The 15,294-nt window shown below is 47.4% G+C and overlaps 1 protein-coding gene across 14 annotated transcripts in view; it reads left to right on the forward strand.

The window, feature by feature from the left end:
- Positions 1-15,294, forward strand: part of CEP250 (centrosomal protein 250) — a 48,653-nt gene that overhangs the window by 1,162 nt on the left and 32,197 nt on the right. For 9 of the 14 annotated variants that reach the window (XM_045980793.1, XM_045980788.1, XM_045980787.1 and 6 more), the window contains exons 2-8: positions 8,546-8,835; positions 9,298-9,354; positions 10,293-10,375; positions 10,618-10,783; positions 11,510-11,616; positions 11,852-12,103; positions 13,644-13,740. In XM_045980793.1, the coding sequence (XP_045836749.1) occupies positions 8,650-8,835; positions 9,298-9,354; positions 10,293-10,375; positions 10,618-10,783; positions 11,510-11,616; positions 11,852-12,103; positions 13,644-13,740 (948 nt within the window). In that variant the 5' untranslated portion in view covers positions 8,546-8,649. Of the gene's footprint in view, positions 1-4,967; positions 5,683-8,545; positions 8,836-9,297; positions 9,355-10,064; positions 10,205-10,292; positions 10,376-10,612; positions 10,784-11,509; positions 11,617-11,851; positions 12,104-13,643; positions 13,741-15,294 lie in introns of those variants that run through there. The other 5 variants (XM_045980781.1, XM_045980791.1, XM_045980790.1 and 2 more) reach the window with 5 other exon arrangements.

Genomic DNA, 15,294 nt, shown 5'->3' on the forward strand with positions numbered 1-15,294 from the left:
CACCCGCCGCCTTGCTCCGGAACTCTGGTTCTCTACGACCCGACTCAAATATCACTTCCTTGGAAACATTTCCCAGCCGCTTTCTGCAGGCGCTGTTAATTCCGCTGCTTGGTTTTTGAACTCGTTGCACGGAGTTATTTTCCCTGCCCCCTTGTACACCCGTGCACTTGGGGTGTTATGCGTTGCCTTTTTCATCTCTAGAGAGCAGAGTCTGGCACATGATGACACTAATATTTCCTAAATAGTCACGAAGTGTCAAGTGCTACCAAATGTATTACAGGTGAAGGCCCGTTTAATCCTCACAGCAATTTCATAAAGTGTGTTCTATGTCTTCACATTTTATGCATGAAGAAACTGAGGCATTCGTAGATCATTTTGCCCAGAGTTCCACAACTAATTAGTGAGTGGAGCTGGGAAGTGAATTCTAGTTTGTATATCCCCAGAGCATGTGATAATTTCACTAGATTGCCTTTGGGTTTGGTAAATGTCTATTGAATTGGTTTTTACTTTAACCCCATGTGTTATGGTGGCCACGGTTATGATGTGCATTTTGACTGAGAGGGCTTGGAAAGAAGAATTGATATCCCCAAATATAGGGAGTGAGTTTGGGACAAAACCCGGGCCAGAACCTACTTCCAGCCCTCTGTTCCTCAGGCACACTCTACCTTTCTTTGCTTCTTTTCCATCAGAGAGCTGCAGACCTACACCTCATCGTTTCACAGGCTTTAGAAAGTACCCCTCACAGAGCTGTGATTTCATATTTCATGATTTAGGAGGCAGCTTAATGAATTGGATTAAGCCTAGAGTGTGGAAGCAGATTGGGGTTTCATGTTGGCTTGGCTACCAGTCATTTATATCCCTTCCATTTTCTGAGCGTAATTTTTCTTGTCTGCAAAATGAAGACAATGATCTTACCTCAAAGGGTTTTTTGGTGAAGATTACAATAATTGTTTTGAGAAAGTAAAGTGCTATATAAGCCACATGATCCTTTTTTTGCTTTTTAGAAGGTTGTAGAGCTGTAAGCTTTTTGTAATGTGATGGTGATGTGGATCATGTTACCTAATGCCCTTATATTCTTTCATTCAGTCAGTCGAATATTTAATGTGTACCTACTCTATACCAGGCACTGTTTTAGGAGCTGGGAATATAACAGTCAATAAAACTATTCTTGTACTTGGGAAATTTGCATTCTGATAAGTATATTACACATAATAATCAGATAGCGACAGATAACACGTTATAAGGTAAGTAGAAATACCAGTGTGTGGAGGGGTGTTGGTATTTTATATTTGGAGGTTAGGGAACAACTTTAACTGAAAAGGTAACACTTGAACAGAGATCTGAAGGTGGTAAGGGAGCGAGTGAATCAAGAAGATAACTGGAGGAAGAGGCCCAGAGATGAGTGGGTGGCTTGGTGTGTTCCAAGCACATGCCACTAGGAGAGCTGTGTGACTGGAGAGGAGTAGGAAATGGAATTAAAACCACTGGAGGCTGGGATCAAATAATTAGGAGCCTCGGGGCCATGAAGATGATTTTGGATTTTCCTCTGAGTTGCATAATCTGTCACTGTTTCATTTATTTATTTTTTAAAGATTTTATTTATTCATTTGACAGACAGAGATCACAAGTAGGCAGAGAGGCAGGCAGAGAGAGGGGGGAAGCCGGCTCCCTGCCGAGCAGAGAGCCCGATACGGCCGATCCCAGGGCTCCATCCCAGGACTTTGGAATCATGACCTGAGCCGAAGGCAGGGGCTTTAATCCACTTAGCCACCCAGGCGCCCCAGTCTGTCACTGTTTTAAAAGATCACCCTGAATACTCTGTTGAGATAGATCAAATTCTAGAATCAGGGGTGGTAGCATTACAACAGTCTAGGAAGCTTTCCCAGTAATCCAGATGTATTAATTCTTTATCACTGGGCAAGAAATCACCCCCAAATTTAGCAGCTTGAAATAGCAATCGTTACCTCACACAATTGTGAATTAGAAATCTAGGAGTGGGGCACAGTCGGGTTAAGCGTCCGACTCTTGGTTTTGGCTCAGGTCCTTAGGGTTATGGGATCCAGCCCTGCACTGGATTCCTTGCTTGGGGATTCTCTCTCCCATGCCCTCTGCCTCTCCCACTCATGCTCTCTCTTTCTCTCTCCCTCGCTCTCAAAATAAATTTTAAAATCTAAAAAAAAAAAAAAAAAAGAATCTACGAGCAATTTAGCTGGGTGTTTCTCAGGACCCTCTCAGGAGATGGCAGTCAGGTTCCTGGCTGCTTTGCTCCCAAGATGTTTCCTTACTGCTGGGCCTTTTCACAGAGATGCCTGAGTGTTCTCAGGGCCTGGTGGGGAGAGTGAAGAGAGAGAGAGAGGTCATAGTGCCTTTTATGACCTTTTCTTGGAAGTCATTTCTACTTTATTCAGCTTCATTAATTTTATTCTGGTTCCTATCCAAGGAGAGAGAATTAGGCTCTGCCTCTTGAAGGAAGGAATATCAAAGAATTTGTGGGTCTCCCTTAAAGCCACCACACCAGGCAAGAGAGGGTGGCTTGGCTCGGGATGGTGGTGGTTAGTGGTTGAAAAGCGATGGGATCTGGTAGAGCCAACAGGTTTGCCGATAGATTGATGACAGGGTGTGGGAGAATGGAGTAAATATGACCATAGACTTTGGGCTTGAGCAGCCAGAAGGAAGGAATTGCCATATACTGAAATGGGGAAGATTGGAGGAGCAGAAGTCCACTTTTGGACAGGTTAACTTTGACGTGCCTTTGAGACACCCATGTGGAGAAGTTAAACCGGTGTCTGGACTTAGTCTAGGAGCGTAAAGTTCCAGAGGGAAGCGTGGCTTGGAGACCTAACACGGGAGTCATGGATGGCTAGGTACTGTTTTAAGTCAGGAAACTGACGGGGATGAGGTTGCCCTGGAAATGAATGTAGATGGAGGAGAGGCCAGAAGCCTGAGCCCTAGGGCCTCCAAACTTGGGGACATGAGAAACCAGCAAAGGAGACTATAGGGAGAAGCCGGAGAGGTGGGAGGAAAAAAGAGAGAGGCCCCTCATAAGAGGTTTATGGAAGCGGCTGCAAGCTTTTTTTTTTTTTTTTTTTTTTTTGCTTCCCAAGTTTTATTCAAGAACTCATACAAAATATTCCAGGTAAATGAATTTTCATCTTCATCTTCCCCTATCGTGTTTAATCTGGAGGTAATGCAACTAATCACGTAGATTATTCTCCTCCAAATATTCTGTGGTGGGATATTTCAAATACTTCTTGGAAAAAGGCACCTCAGAAATTAACAGCCGTCTTGCTCTGGGTTACTGAGATGTCCAGCTTTTCCATTCACTCCGATGCCCTCTGGAAGAAACTGCTCAAAATTGGCAACATCCCTGATTCCAATCCATGGAATCCAAAAAATCCATGATTTTTTAAAAAGTTATTTTTATTAACATATAATGTATTATTTGCCCCAAGGGATACAGGTCTGTGAATCATTAGGCTTACACGCTTCACAGCACTCACCATAGCACATACCCTTCCCAATGTCCATCACCCAACCACCCTCTCCCTACCTCCCTCCCCCAGCAACCCTCAGTTTGTTCTGTGAGATTAAGAGTCTCTTATGGTTTGTCTCCCTCCCACCACCTTGCCACAAGCTTTTTCACGGGTGCCACACAGTATTGGAGGCAGAAAACATGCTGAGTTTTTTGTGTGTCCACAAAGAAATAGAAATCGTTTCTGCAGACAAATGTGTGTGTGTGTGTGTGTGTGTGTGTGTGTGTGTGTGTGTATAGAGAGAGAGAGAGAGAGTTTCATTGTTCAGGAAGTAAAATGTTGTGCCCTCAAGCATTTTTCCTCTTTTTGCTATAAGTGACATTCTATTTAATGATACTAGTCCCCATCCTAGTCCTTGCAGTATACACACCTCCAAGTCTAGGTGGTGTTGCTTCTATTCTAGACTTTATTTAAGTACCCCTTTTGGTTTGTTTCAGGTGAGGGGAACTCAACGTAATGTGTATCACTCTTCTCTCACTTTCCACACTAGGTTCAGAGGTTACTGCCCTTCTAGTCTGTTCCTGGCGAAAGGAGGAGGTCAGTCTTGCTCATGTCTCTATCACTGTGGCAGACTGCCCAGAACTGAGCTCTAATTCATGAGCGTCTGTGGAATAAGTTAATGCATAAAAGGAGTGAATCTTTTTCCTTTTCCTGTCTATTCAGTGCTTTACAGTTTGCAGAGCACACTGACCTCCACGGTCTTACATGAACACGATCTAGCTGCTAACCATTTGCCAAATCCTGACCTTTTCCTTTGCTGGGGGGACATGGAAACCTACCTTTCTTCTGGCCGTCTGCTAGTTCGTTTCCTGGGAGATTGACAGAGTGTTAATAAAACAGTGCTGAACTCCATCTTGAGGAGACTCTGTTCACTCCCTCTTTTTATTCTAGTTTTAATGAATTTAAGTTTTATGGGGATTTTTTTGTTTTAATTGTAAAACACTTCAAATCATTTTTAAGATAAACTATTTTTAGAACAATTTTAGATGTATAGGAAAATGGCATAATACAGAGAGTTCCTGTCTGCCCTGCACCCCGTTTCCCCTATTAGTAACATCTTACATTCATATGGTATGTTTGATACAATTCCAGATCATTTTTTGGGGTAAGTGGAGTATATAAATAAAACATGAACAACATGAAGTTACTGTATTTCTGGAAGCCTCAGTTTCCTTACCTGTAAAATGGGAGGATTGGACTAAATTTTTTAAATAGCTCTAAAATGTTTAAATTATCTGCTGAAATAAAATAATCATATAATTCTAATACAATTCCACTTCTTTACTGAACATTACTATCACTTTCCCAAACAGTGTATACATCTTAACAGCAGTCTTTTTTAAAAAAGGTTATTTATTTGAGAGAGAGAGCACACATGCACAAGCAGGGGAAGGGATAGAGGGAGAGGGAGAGAGAAAGCTGACTGTGTGCTGAGTGCAACGCCCACTGAGGGGCTCGATCTCACAACCCATGAGATCATGACCTGAGCTGAAACCAAGAGTCGGTTTAACCAGCTGAGCCACCCAGGTGGCCCTGCATGTTAACAGCAGCCCTAGCCTCATCCTAAGAGATGGTTTAAGTATGCAGATTCTGGGGACTGTGGCAGAGCTGCCCGTGGAGATAGTAGGTTGAACTCTATGACATTACCATTTTCGTAGGTTAAAGATGGGCAAATGTGGCGATTTTGTATGGTTCAGTCAAACATTGGGGGGTAGGAATTCAACGGAGGGAGAGGATGCCCTTGGGACCTCTGAGACTCCCACTGCGTGCAAAAGCCCAGCCCCAACGCTCACGGTATTAGGAGAGAAAAAGGTCCGTCGGGTCCCTTGAAGCAACTGAGAGCTACTTTTGTTGCCGGCAGTGTTGGCAGCAAGAGTGGTTTCCCCGCAAGCTCGTGCCTCCTCCACAGGGAGAGACTGAGCCAGCATCTCACAGAGCCCCCGGTGAATGGGTTGATACAGCCGTGGTGGAAAGGAAGGGCAGAAAAAGACGATCTTTGGAGTGTGGAGGAAGACCGCATTCACCCAGGATAGAGGCTAGGAAGAGGCAGCCCGGAGTCCTGGTGCCATTCTACCCTTTCTACTCTGTGCACTTCCCTTGCGGTCTCCTACAGGCTCTACGAACTCCGCAGTCTTCTGTTGTCCAGGAGGTAATATAAATTAGTAAACTGAACTTTCCTCTGTAACTCTTAAAGAAAAGCAACAGCACAAGTGCAATGATAAATGGCCACTAAAATCTGCTGTCGGTGTGAGGGAGAGAATAGGCTGGGGCGACTGGGATGGTGGGGGTGCTGGGGACTGGTGAACTGGAGAGCATATGCCCTATCTAAGGGGGCACACACACTTTTTTTTTTTAAGATTTTATTTATTTATTTGACAGAGATCACAAGTAGGCAGAGAGGCAGGCAGAGAGAGTGGGGGAAGAAGACAGAGAGTGGGGGAAGCAGGCAGAGAGAGTGGGGGAGGCAGGCTCCCCGCCGAGCAGAGAGCCCGATGCGGGGCTCGAACCCAGGACCCTGGGATCATGACCTGAGCCGAAGACAGAGGCCTTAACCCACTGAGCTACCCAGGCGCCCTGGGGGGCACACACTTGTAACTGCAGCTGGTCGTTGCCTTAAAGGGATGCGGGTCACGGGTCACTAGATATTCTGCTTTTCCAAAGGAGCCAGAAATAAGGATTTTTTTTTTAAAGATTTTGTTTATTTATTTGACAGATCACAAGTAGGCAGAGAAGCAGGCAGAGAGAAGGGGAAGCAGACTCCCTGCTGAGCAGACAGCCCGATGCGGGGCTTGATCCCAGGACTCCGGGATCACGACCTGAGCCCAAGACAGAGGCTTTAACCCACTGAGCCACCCAGGCGCCCCCAGAAATAAGGATTTTTTAAAAAATTTTTATTTCTTTATTTTAGAGAGGAGTGCTGGCGCACGCACAAGTGGGAGGGGCAGGGAGAGGGAGAGAGAATCCGAAGCGGACCCCCTTACCCTCCAACCACCCCCACCCCTCACCCCCAAGCTAAGTGCAGAGCTAGCCTCAGGGCTCAGTTCCATGACCCAGAGATCATGACCTGAGCTAACACCGAGAGTCAGCCGCTCAACCGTTTGCACCACCTGGGCACCCCCAGAAATAAGAATTTTTGTATGCGTTCTCCCAGTGGAAAATGTTTGTACCTGATTTGAATTCTTAAAAGCTTGACAGAGGCCGCATCATGGTGGAAAAGAACGAGCAGGTCACATTTGTAACCTCTGCTAAGGTTTTAGATCTGCCTGGAGTGAGGCCCACAGGCGTTTCCTCAGTATCCTAATGACCAAAATGAATTAGACAGCTTCCGCTTTTGCGAATTCACAGATTAGTAGAAAAGATAGACAAGTAATAATGATAAGATGTAATATAGTCATTAGACTCTCTCTGTATTATATATACAGTTATATATATAAATGTCTTAAATACATCGGGTCATATATGCAGCTATAAAAGTGGTTAACTCTTCCCGAGTACATCTGGGATGACACGATAGGAGATGGCATTTGAGCCGGGATATAGGAAGTCAGCAGTTTGGTGCATTAAAGGGATTTGGGGCCCCTGAAACTCCCAGTGTATATGCAAATGTTAGATTTGCATTTGCTGTATATACTACTTTCTTCACTGCTGTATGTACCGCTTTCTTCAGATGTTCACACTGATGGGGTGCTGGCTGGACCAAGAGGGCAGCTCTAATTTTCTATTTTCTTGATAGGTAATTGGAAAAACAAATATTCCTTAACCCTTCTAGTGTGAGTCTCAGGTCTCCGGGTTAATGAAATGAGAGCTCTAACCTACCCACCTCCTCCCAGGTTATCGTGTATTTCAGAAGCCTCAGAAACTCAGAGGTAACGTGACTGGGAACCTTCATTCATGGATGAGGGACTGAAAGGGAAATGGTATGTTCGAGATCACAGAGCTCATTAGAGGCAGAGCTTGAACTGGTGCCCCAAACTCTTCCTGACCACCATGCCTCCCCCTCTCCGTGTCTCTTCCAAGCTCTCTGCTTAGGCTGGTGTCCCCCTTTCCCTGTTTCCCCTCCACCCCTGGGCATGACCCGTTGCCCTGTTTTGGCCCAGCTCCTCCTGGGTGAGGAGGTTTGCTGTCCTACTGAAGGTGATTCCTTCCCCCTCCCCCTGCCTCCCCACTGCTCCCCACTGCTGTCTTAATGGACCCTCCTGGCCTGAAATGCCTGCTACTCTGTTTCTTCATCAGATGGTCAGACTTGCTGGTATTCAAATCCCTAATAACCGAATGCCAACTGTATGAACTTGGACAACTTGTTTAACCTTTTTAATTTCTTAACGGAGGCTTCAGTTTTCTTTGTAAGCTTCAATTTCTTCATCCGTGTACAAAGAGTTCTAATATCACCTACGCCGAAGTGTGATAGGAAGGCATTGGAAGGTTTCAAGATTCTTGGGATGACAAAATGACCTAGCACGGGTAAAGCAGTGAACTGTGACTGACCCGTAGACATACCTGACAAGGATTAACCGTGGTGATGATTCACACAGTACACAGACCACCAGATTGGATTAAATGCCAGTCCACTCTTTCCCCTTGCTGTCATTAACGTCTCTGTCGTGATCACACAGACTACATTGTGTTGTGATTGTGTCTTTCTCCCCAACTAGACTAGAAACACCTTCAGGGATTCCTTCCGCAGACGGCTAATAGGGACTGTGCCAGGCATCAGGAACACGCGGGTAAACTGAGCACTCTTGGTCTAGTACAGAGTTCCCGAAGGTCTGCCAGAAAACACTGGTCCTCTGAGCTTGTCTCATGATCCAGTGAATTTGCGAAATGATGCTTAGCCCCTCCCCCCTTAGAGATTACGGTCCATGTTAGTATTTTAAAGGCTCTGATGGATCCTGTAGTAAAAGAATCCACTTACTTTCCCCAACGCAGCTTTGCCAGACCTAGTGAGTATTTGATGAGTAAATTTGAATCACCTAGACATTCCTTTCAACTCCTCTATGTGCTTTGGTCCCCAGCTCAAGAGGAGGTCCAAGTGGCACAGCAATGATTAGAGACTTTACCGGAACTGAGCAGCCTCTGGCTGGATAGCGGCCTGTGGGCTTACCTGTCTGGTGCTCCCATGGAGACGGGAGGCCCTGGCTTGAACAATATGAAGCCCCAGGCACTGCAGCTGGTGCTGGAGGAGCAAGTATTGGCGCTACAGCAACAGATGGCAGAGAACCAAGCCGCCTCCTGGCGGAAGCTGAAGAGCTCCCAGGAGGCCCAGCAGAGGCAGGCAACCCTTGTGAGGAAGCTACAGGCCAAGGTGAGGCAGCAACCCGTGCAGGGAGGTGAAGAGAACACCACCGAGCGCTGGGTGCTGAGGTGGGATAATAGTCCCAGGAGACAGAGCCATGTAGTGGGAATGTCCCTCAGCAGCCTCTCCCGTGACGCTCACAACTACTCCAGGAGAGATCGAGCCTGTCGCTTTTAAAGATGGCGGTCCCAAGGGCTAAGTGGGTTGTCTATGTTTGCTCCCCTCGGCTAGAGCGAGAACCTGGCCCTGTGTTTTCTGGTTCCAAAGCCTGTAATCTTACCCCTCTGATACAACAGGCATAGGGAGAGTATTATTAACCGACCAAATGGAAATGAGATGTTATGGCCTTACCCCGCTGTTGTCACCCAGACCCTGTTCACAGCAGGTTTGCCCCAAATCTTCCTGGGCCTTTGGTTTGGGCTGTTGGTACCAGCTGTGACCGTCACCCACACCCTGCTCTGTTTGCCTCAGGTGTTGCAGTACCGGACCTGGTGTCAAGAGCTGGAGAAGCAGCTGGAAGCCACCGGGGTGAGTGAGGCTGTTTTGTGTCCCCAGGTGCCCTCAGCGGGTATACCTGCAAGGAAGGCCTTGTTTGCTGACTGACGGAGACTGGGGTGTGATAAGGTCATGTTTGGTGGAAGTCTCTCCTCTCTTCAGCCCCTGAGAGCTTTATCCCACAGATACTCTGATTGGATTGGCCATTCCAGGCCTGTCAGCCTCCAACCCTTGGCTCTCTGAGGACAAAATGCAGCTTCAGGAGATTTAATCAGACTGGAAAGGATGTGGAATCAGAGGGAAGAAATGCATTTTTCCTCCAGAAGGTGTCAGTGTTTATCTGTCTTAGATGTGGGCCTTTGCAAGCCTAAACTTGTTTAGTGGCAGAGGAACTTACTTGTGCCGTTGGCTGGGTAGAACGGGCTTTGAAAAACTCATTGGCTTTGTTCCAGCTCTCTCTTGGCAGCTTCTCACATTACCCTCAGAAAAGTTCTCTCAGAGGAAGGGAAAAAACAAAACTTGCTGAGCACCATTCCGTGTAGGCCAGGCGCCATTAGGCATTGTCATATAACGATGTCACTCAATCGACGAGGCAACTTTCTGTGAGGAACGGTGTCTCCATTTTGTAGTGAAGACTTGGTGGCTCAGAGAAGTTGAATAACTGTCCAAAGTCCAAAGTGTAGTGTAGTAGAAGTCAAGGCTGTTAGTGAAAGCTCTGTCTTACACTTCTTGGGTCGAAAGCTCTTTTCCCTACCCAGCGCCATCTTTCAGGAGACATTACTGATTCACTTTTGGAGAAGGGATGCAGTGGATTTACCTTCAGGATGTAGTGATGGAGTAAAGAGGCATATTGCTAACACAGGAGAGGAGGAATAGAAAGAAAGTAGGTGGCTGCAGAAGGGAGCATCAGGCCATTGGTCTGAATGGTGTTCTCTTCCATGGTAAAAAAATCTTGTTTCTGTCTGGCTAAGGGACCAACCCCTCAGAGGTGGGAAAGTGTGGAGGAGCCGAACCTGGAGCAGCTGCTGGTCCGATTGGAGGAGGAACAACAGAGGTGATGAACCCCAAGTTCTCTGGTTGGGGGGGCGGGCAGGCGATTCTGGTGACCTGTGGGTTGAAAAGGCAGAGGGGGGCACCTTGGCCCTGAGTGCTAATAGGGCTCAAGCCACGGACCTCAGCCTTAGCCCTCCAGTCCCTGGCAATGGAAAATTCCAGTGTTTGTCATCTTACTCCAAGAGGTCCAAGGGTTGGATCAAGCCTTTATTTTGCACTTGCTCCTGCCCCTCCCCAGTGCAGGTGTGAGAGTCTAGCAGAGGTGAACACCCAGCTTCGACTGCACATGGAAAAAGCTGACGTGGTGAATAAAGCGCTTCGGGAAGATGTGGAAAAGCTGACAGTGGACTGGAGCCGAGCCCGGGATGAGCTGATGAGGAAGGAGAGCCAGTGGCAGATGGAGCAGGAGGTAGGAGGAACAGGAGGGCTTGCACTCTGGGCACCAGCCTGGTCGGTGCTGGGAAAGGGTACCTTCGGGACCTGGATGGAAGCTGAGCTGTCACTAGAGTCCCCGGCTCTCCTCCCCACTCTGGCTGGCGACTTCGCCCTGCCTCGGCTCTCCGCTGACTCCTGTTCTTACCTGCCTCGTCGAGGTTTTGCTAGCAGGTGGCATGACACTCAGAGCACCTCTGTTCCTGCATGAGGGACTAGCTTTGGTTCTAGAAGGATCTGAAAGCTTGCTGACTCCCTTCTTCTGGAGGTCTGCATATCTAGAAGCTAAGGAGGTAGCTATTGAAACCAAATGGGAAAGAAAGACCAGATAAAGACCCTGGGAATTTTCAGATCCCAGTGCAAGGAAATGAATGTTTCCCGAGTCTTTGCTGGGTGCCAGGCACTGTGCTAGTCCTCACTGTAAGTCTGTGGTAGTAATGGCGGGATAGCAACTACTATTTATCTTTTTCTAATCTGCTCAGAGGAAGGTCATATGCCATCTCAAACCCTTTGACTTCTTCAGTGCCACTGCTAACTTTATTAAACACTTCAGTGTGACCCGAATATAGACACCCATTCATAAGCTATCTCCTGTAAGTCCCTCCTTCCCTCCCCCCAAGTAGTCAGGAGGAATGCAAGACTCCTGTGCTGGCAAAAGATGGCCCTCTGCCCTTTGACATGACCTGGGTTTCTGACTACACAGTTCTTCAAGGGCTACCTGAAAGGGGAGCACGGTCGCCTTCTTGGTCTGTGGCGGGAGGTGGTGACCTTCCGACGCCATTTCCTGGAGATGAAGTCAGCTACTGACAGGTTAGTGTGGGGATAGGAAGGGAGGTTTGCCCTTGCTGATTCTAGACTTAGGACGGTGGGCTGCTGTAGAAGCGGGGGATGGGGGGGGGGGCGGATAGAAGAGTGGGTGGGAGGGAAGATATTGTTGGATTCAGATGATTTTCCCAGACCTGCTCCTCAGGCTTCACTGGGCCTGATCTCGATGCTCCCTTAATCCATCCTTACCGGAGTCTGCTCTTTCCTGCCTTGTACTCAGAGACCTGACGGAGCTCAAGGCTGAGCATGTGAGGCTTTCGGGGTCCCTGCTGACCTGCTGTCTGCGCTTGACTGTGGGTGCCCAGTCTCGAGAATCTGAGGGATCTGGGAGACTGGATGGCAGTGAGCCAACCCAGCTGCTGCTTCTACTAACCAAGACCCAGGAACTGGAGAAGGAGGCCCATGAAAGGAGCCAGGAGTTAATGCAGCTGAAGAGTCAGGGCGATCTGGAGAAGGCTGAGCTACAGGATCGGTGAGATGGGCTGGGGGCCTGGGAAGGGGTTGCTGAGGGTGGTGACTCCCTTAGGGGGATCGAGAGAGCTGATGGGTTGGGGGTGGGGTGTGAAGAGAGTTCCTCCCACCGGAGGGGAAGGAGAGGTGCCAGAGGGAGTCTAGTTTGAAGCCACAGTTGGGGCCATGTCACTGCCCTCTGCCCTCAGACTGTCTTGCAGCTCAGCTTCTCTCCTGTTGATTTATAGACCTAACGGTGACTGTTGTCCGTCAACACCAACCTACTCCCATTCCCAGAACAGCCAAGCTCTTCCATGCTTCCCTGCCTTGGTACATGCTGACCTTAGCCTGGAACGCTTCCCTCCCTTCTGCCTCCACCTTATCCTTTAAGGCGTGGTTCTGAGAAGCCTTCTCTGAGCTCAGTAGCCTGTTAAATTTCTATGCCCTGGTGTGGCCTTTTGACTTGCTTGTTACAGCATTGATCTCACTGTTTCTCTCTGATTCTTTAGCTTTTTTTTTAGATTATGACAAAATAGATTTTTTTGAAATAATAGTAAGAAGGGCAGGAAACTAAGCGAAGAGCCCCATTTGAATTTCTGGACAGGATGGGGCTTATACCCCATGGCCAGGGTCGTGTCACCACCTATTGGTGGTGGATATGAATAGCAGTTTGTTTTGGGTTGGGTTGGGAAGGACAGAAACCGTGTCTTCGTAAGTCTGTCTCCAGTGCTTGGCACTTCATCTACTGTAGAGTAACATTCAATGAATGTTTGTTGAAAGATGCAATGATTAAATGAATGGCCATACAGTGAATGAAGGCTCTTAGATACTTTTTATTAATTATTAAGACTTGGAAAAAAATAATTTTAACTCCTAAATAGCATTCATCTATGATATATTTATTTAGGGGTACCTGGCTGGCTTGGTAGAGCGTGCAGCTCTGGATCTTGGGATCATGTGTTTGAGCCCCTGCTAGGTGTAGAGATTACTTAAAAAAATATAGAATCTTAGAAAATATATATGTATTTAGCTACCCATAGAATACTAGGTACTGAGCTCCAGGATGTAGCATTAAGTGACAGAGTTATATGATGATTTCCCTGAACTTTGAGGTTAATATCACAGAGGTTGACCATAATCTTCCCCAAATTGCCCCTTCGTTTTCCTTATCAGAGACCCTTGGGCTAGAGGGACCTGGGGACTCTCCCATGTGGCAACTCTGATGTTCTTATTGGCTTCAGGGTGCTTGACTTCAAGACCAAGTGGGGCCTGGAAAGGCCTGGTCCAGGGCTTTCCTTCAGCTCTTGGGCCCTCAAACACGTGCTCCAGCCATGAGATGTGGTAAATCCCTGCATGTGTCTGAGTGCCTTTTGACTCCTGCCTTTCCCCCCAGTTCAAGGCTATAGCGTCATGTGGTACTCAGGGAGTACAGGGGCGGGGGTGCCCAGGTGGCTGTGGGGGGGCTGCAGTGGGAGTGTCTGTTGGGGCTGGGGTGTGCTGCGTGATAGGCCTGTCCACCTCAGTGGGCTGCCTGGATGACAGTGCTGTGCTCTTCTCTTCAGGGTGACCGAGCTCTCTGCTCTGCTGACCCAGGCTCAGAAGCAAAATAAAGATTATGAGAAGATGTTAGAGGCTCTGAGAGAGACAGTGGAGATCCTGGTACGTGACCATTTATTCTGGAAAGGAGTTGGGACTGGGCCTGTAGGTTCCTTGTCCTTTATGGACAGATGATGTGGGATACCAGTTAAATGTGCCTTGATAAAAACAAAAAAATAAATAAATGTTGGCTGAGTCTGACAATTAATTAACCTATTGATTTATTCATTCATCAGTAAATACTGTGTCCCATCCCTCCTGCATTCCTGGGGAAACTACAATGATGTGCGCACCCAGTATGTCCTCCTCAGAGAGAGTGGGACACGCGTTACGAGGCACACCGGCAAAGGGTGGGGTTGTGTGAGAGATTCAAAACCTAGTCACATGGGGAACAGCTGAGGAGTGTGGCAACGGTCAGCTTGGAGGAAGAAGGGCTTGAGGGAACACATAATGGCCGCCACCACAGACCTGAACGACTGACATCGGGGGAAGGAGTTGGCTTGTTTAATGTTTTCCGGTCGGCACGGGCAGTGTCGATGACTAGAAGCTACAGGCTGGGACCGTTTGTCTACCAGTGAGAGAGGCTCCGTAGCTGAGAAGTCTGTCCTGTGAAAGAGTGAGGTTCGTGTCCCTGGCTTCTCATCTGCCAGGACATTATCAAAGGGACTCTCTGAAGGTTCGACTGTTAGAACCTCTGGCTTGATTCCACATTTCCTTTCGTGTCTTAGAATTTTCAGATCTTTCTCTTTAGGCAGATCCTGAATGACCATCTACATGCAAACCTCTGGTCTTCTTATCCAACCTGGAATCAGCCGGGACTCAGAGTTATTTATGCCTTTTGACTCCTTTTGGTCAGAAATTTGCAAAGTCCGATGTCTGCAGTGCCTAGATAATGCCAAAGAGCCAAGTGGGTTCAGTTGTAAGGATTCTGGTTGGTTGCCCAGCGTTGTCATAGTTCGTTTTGAGTACAGTAGGGGACACTTGATCTCAATATTAAGGAAACAAGGAGGCATCATAGGGACCAGGGGACCCCCAAAAATAGAAGTCTCCTCTAGCAGAGGCACCCCCTGTTCAACTTCAGAAAATTATTGCCGTGGGGGCCTGGAGGCTGGTATGGCTCATCTGTTAACTTTTTGAGAAAAACCAGAAAGTCAGAATTTCTCAATTCATACAATCTCTCAAAATCTCTCAATTTATAAATGTCGATTCAAGTTTTGTGCAGGCCAAAAAAACAGAGCTGCAGGTGTGTGTCTTCAGGCCTTCACTAACAATATGATCAGAAGAAACTGAGGAAAGCTTGAATCTTCAGGCTCTGGGGCTGGGGGTTTCTCTGGTCTAGCCTTAGGTCTCCAGGAAGGGTTTGATGTTCAGGGACAGCTGCCATCCTCCCTCCCATGACAGCTGACATTCATTGAGCATTTTCTTTGTGCCGGGCACTGTGTTGAGTAACTTACATGCATCTTTTTCATTTAAGCCTCAACACAAACCTGTAAAGTAGTTGCTGTTAATTTTCCCTTTTTTAAAGAGAAAAGAAGCTCAAAGAAGCAGCGGCCTAAGGTTGCCAAGCTAGGACGTGATTGAGTAAGAACTCTAACCTAGGCATGCCCATTTGGAGCT

This window comes from Meles meles, chromosome 16 (genome assembly GCF_922984935.1).
Source record: "Meles meles chromosome 16, mMelMel3.1 paternal haplotype, whole genome shotgun sequence".
Taxonomy (NCBI): domain Eukaryota; kingdom Metazoa; phylum Chordata; class Mammalia; order Carnivora; family Mustelidae; genus Meles; species Meles meles.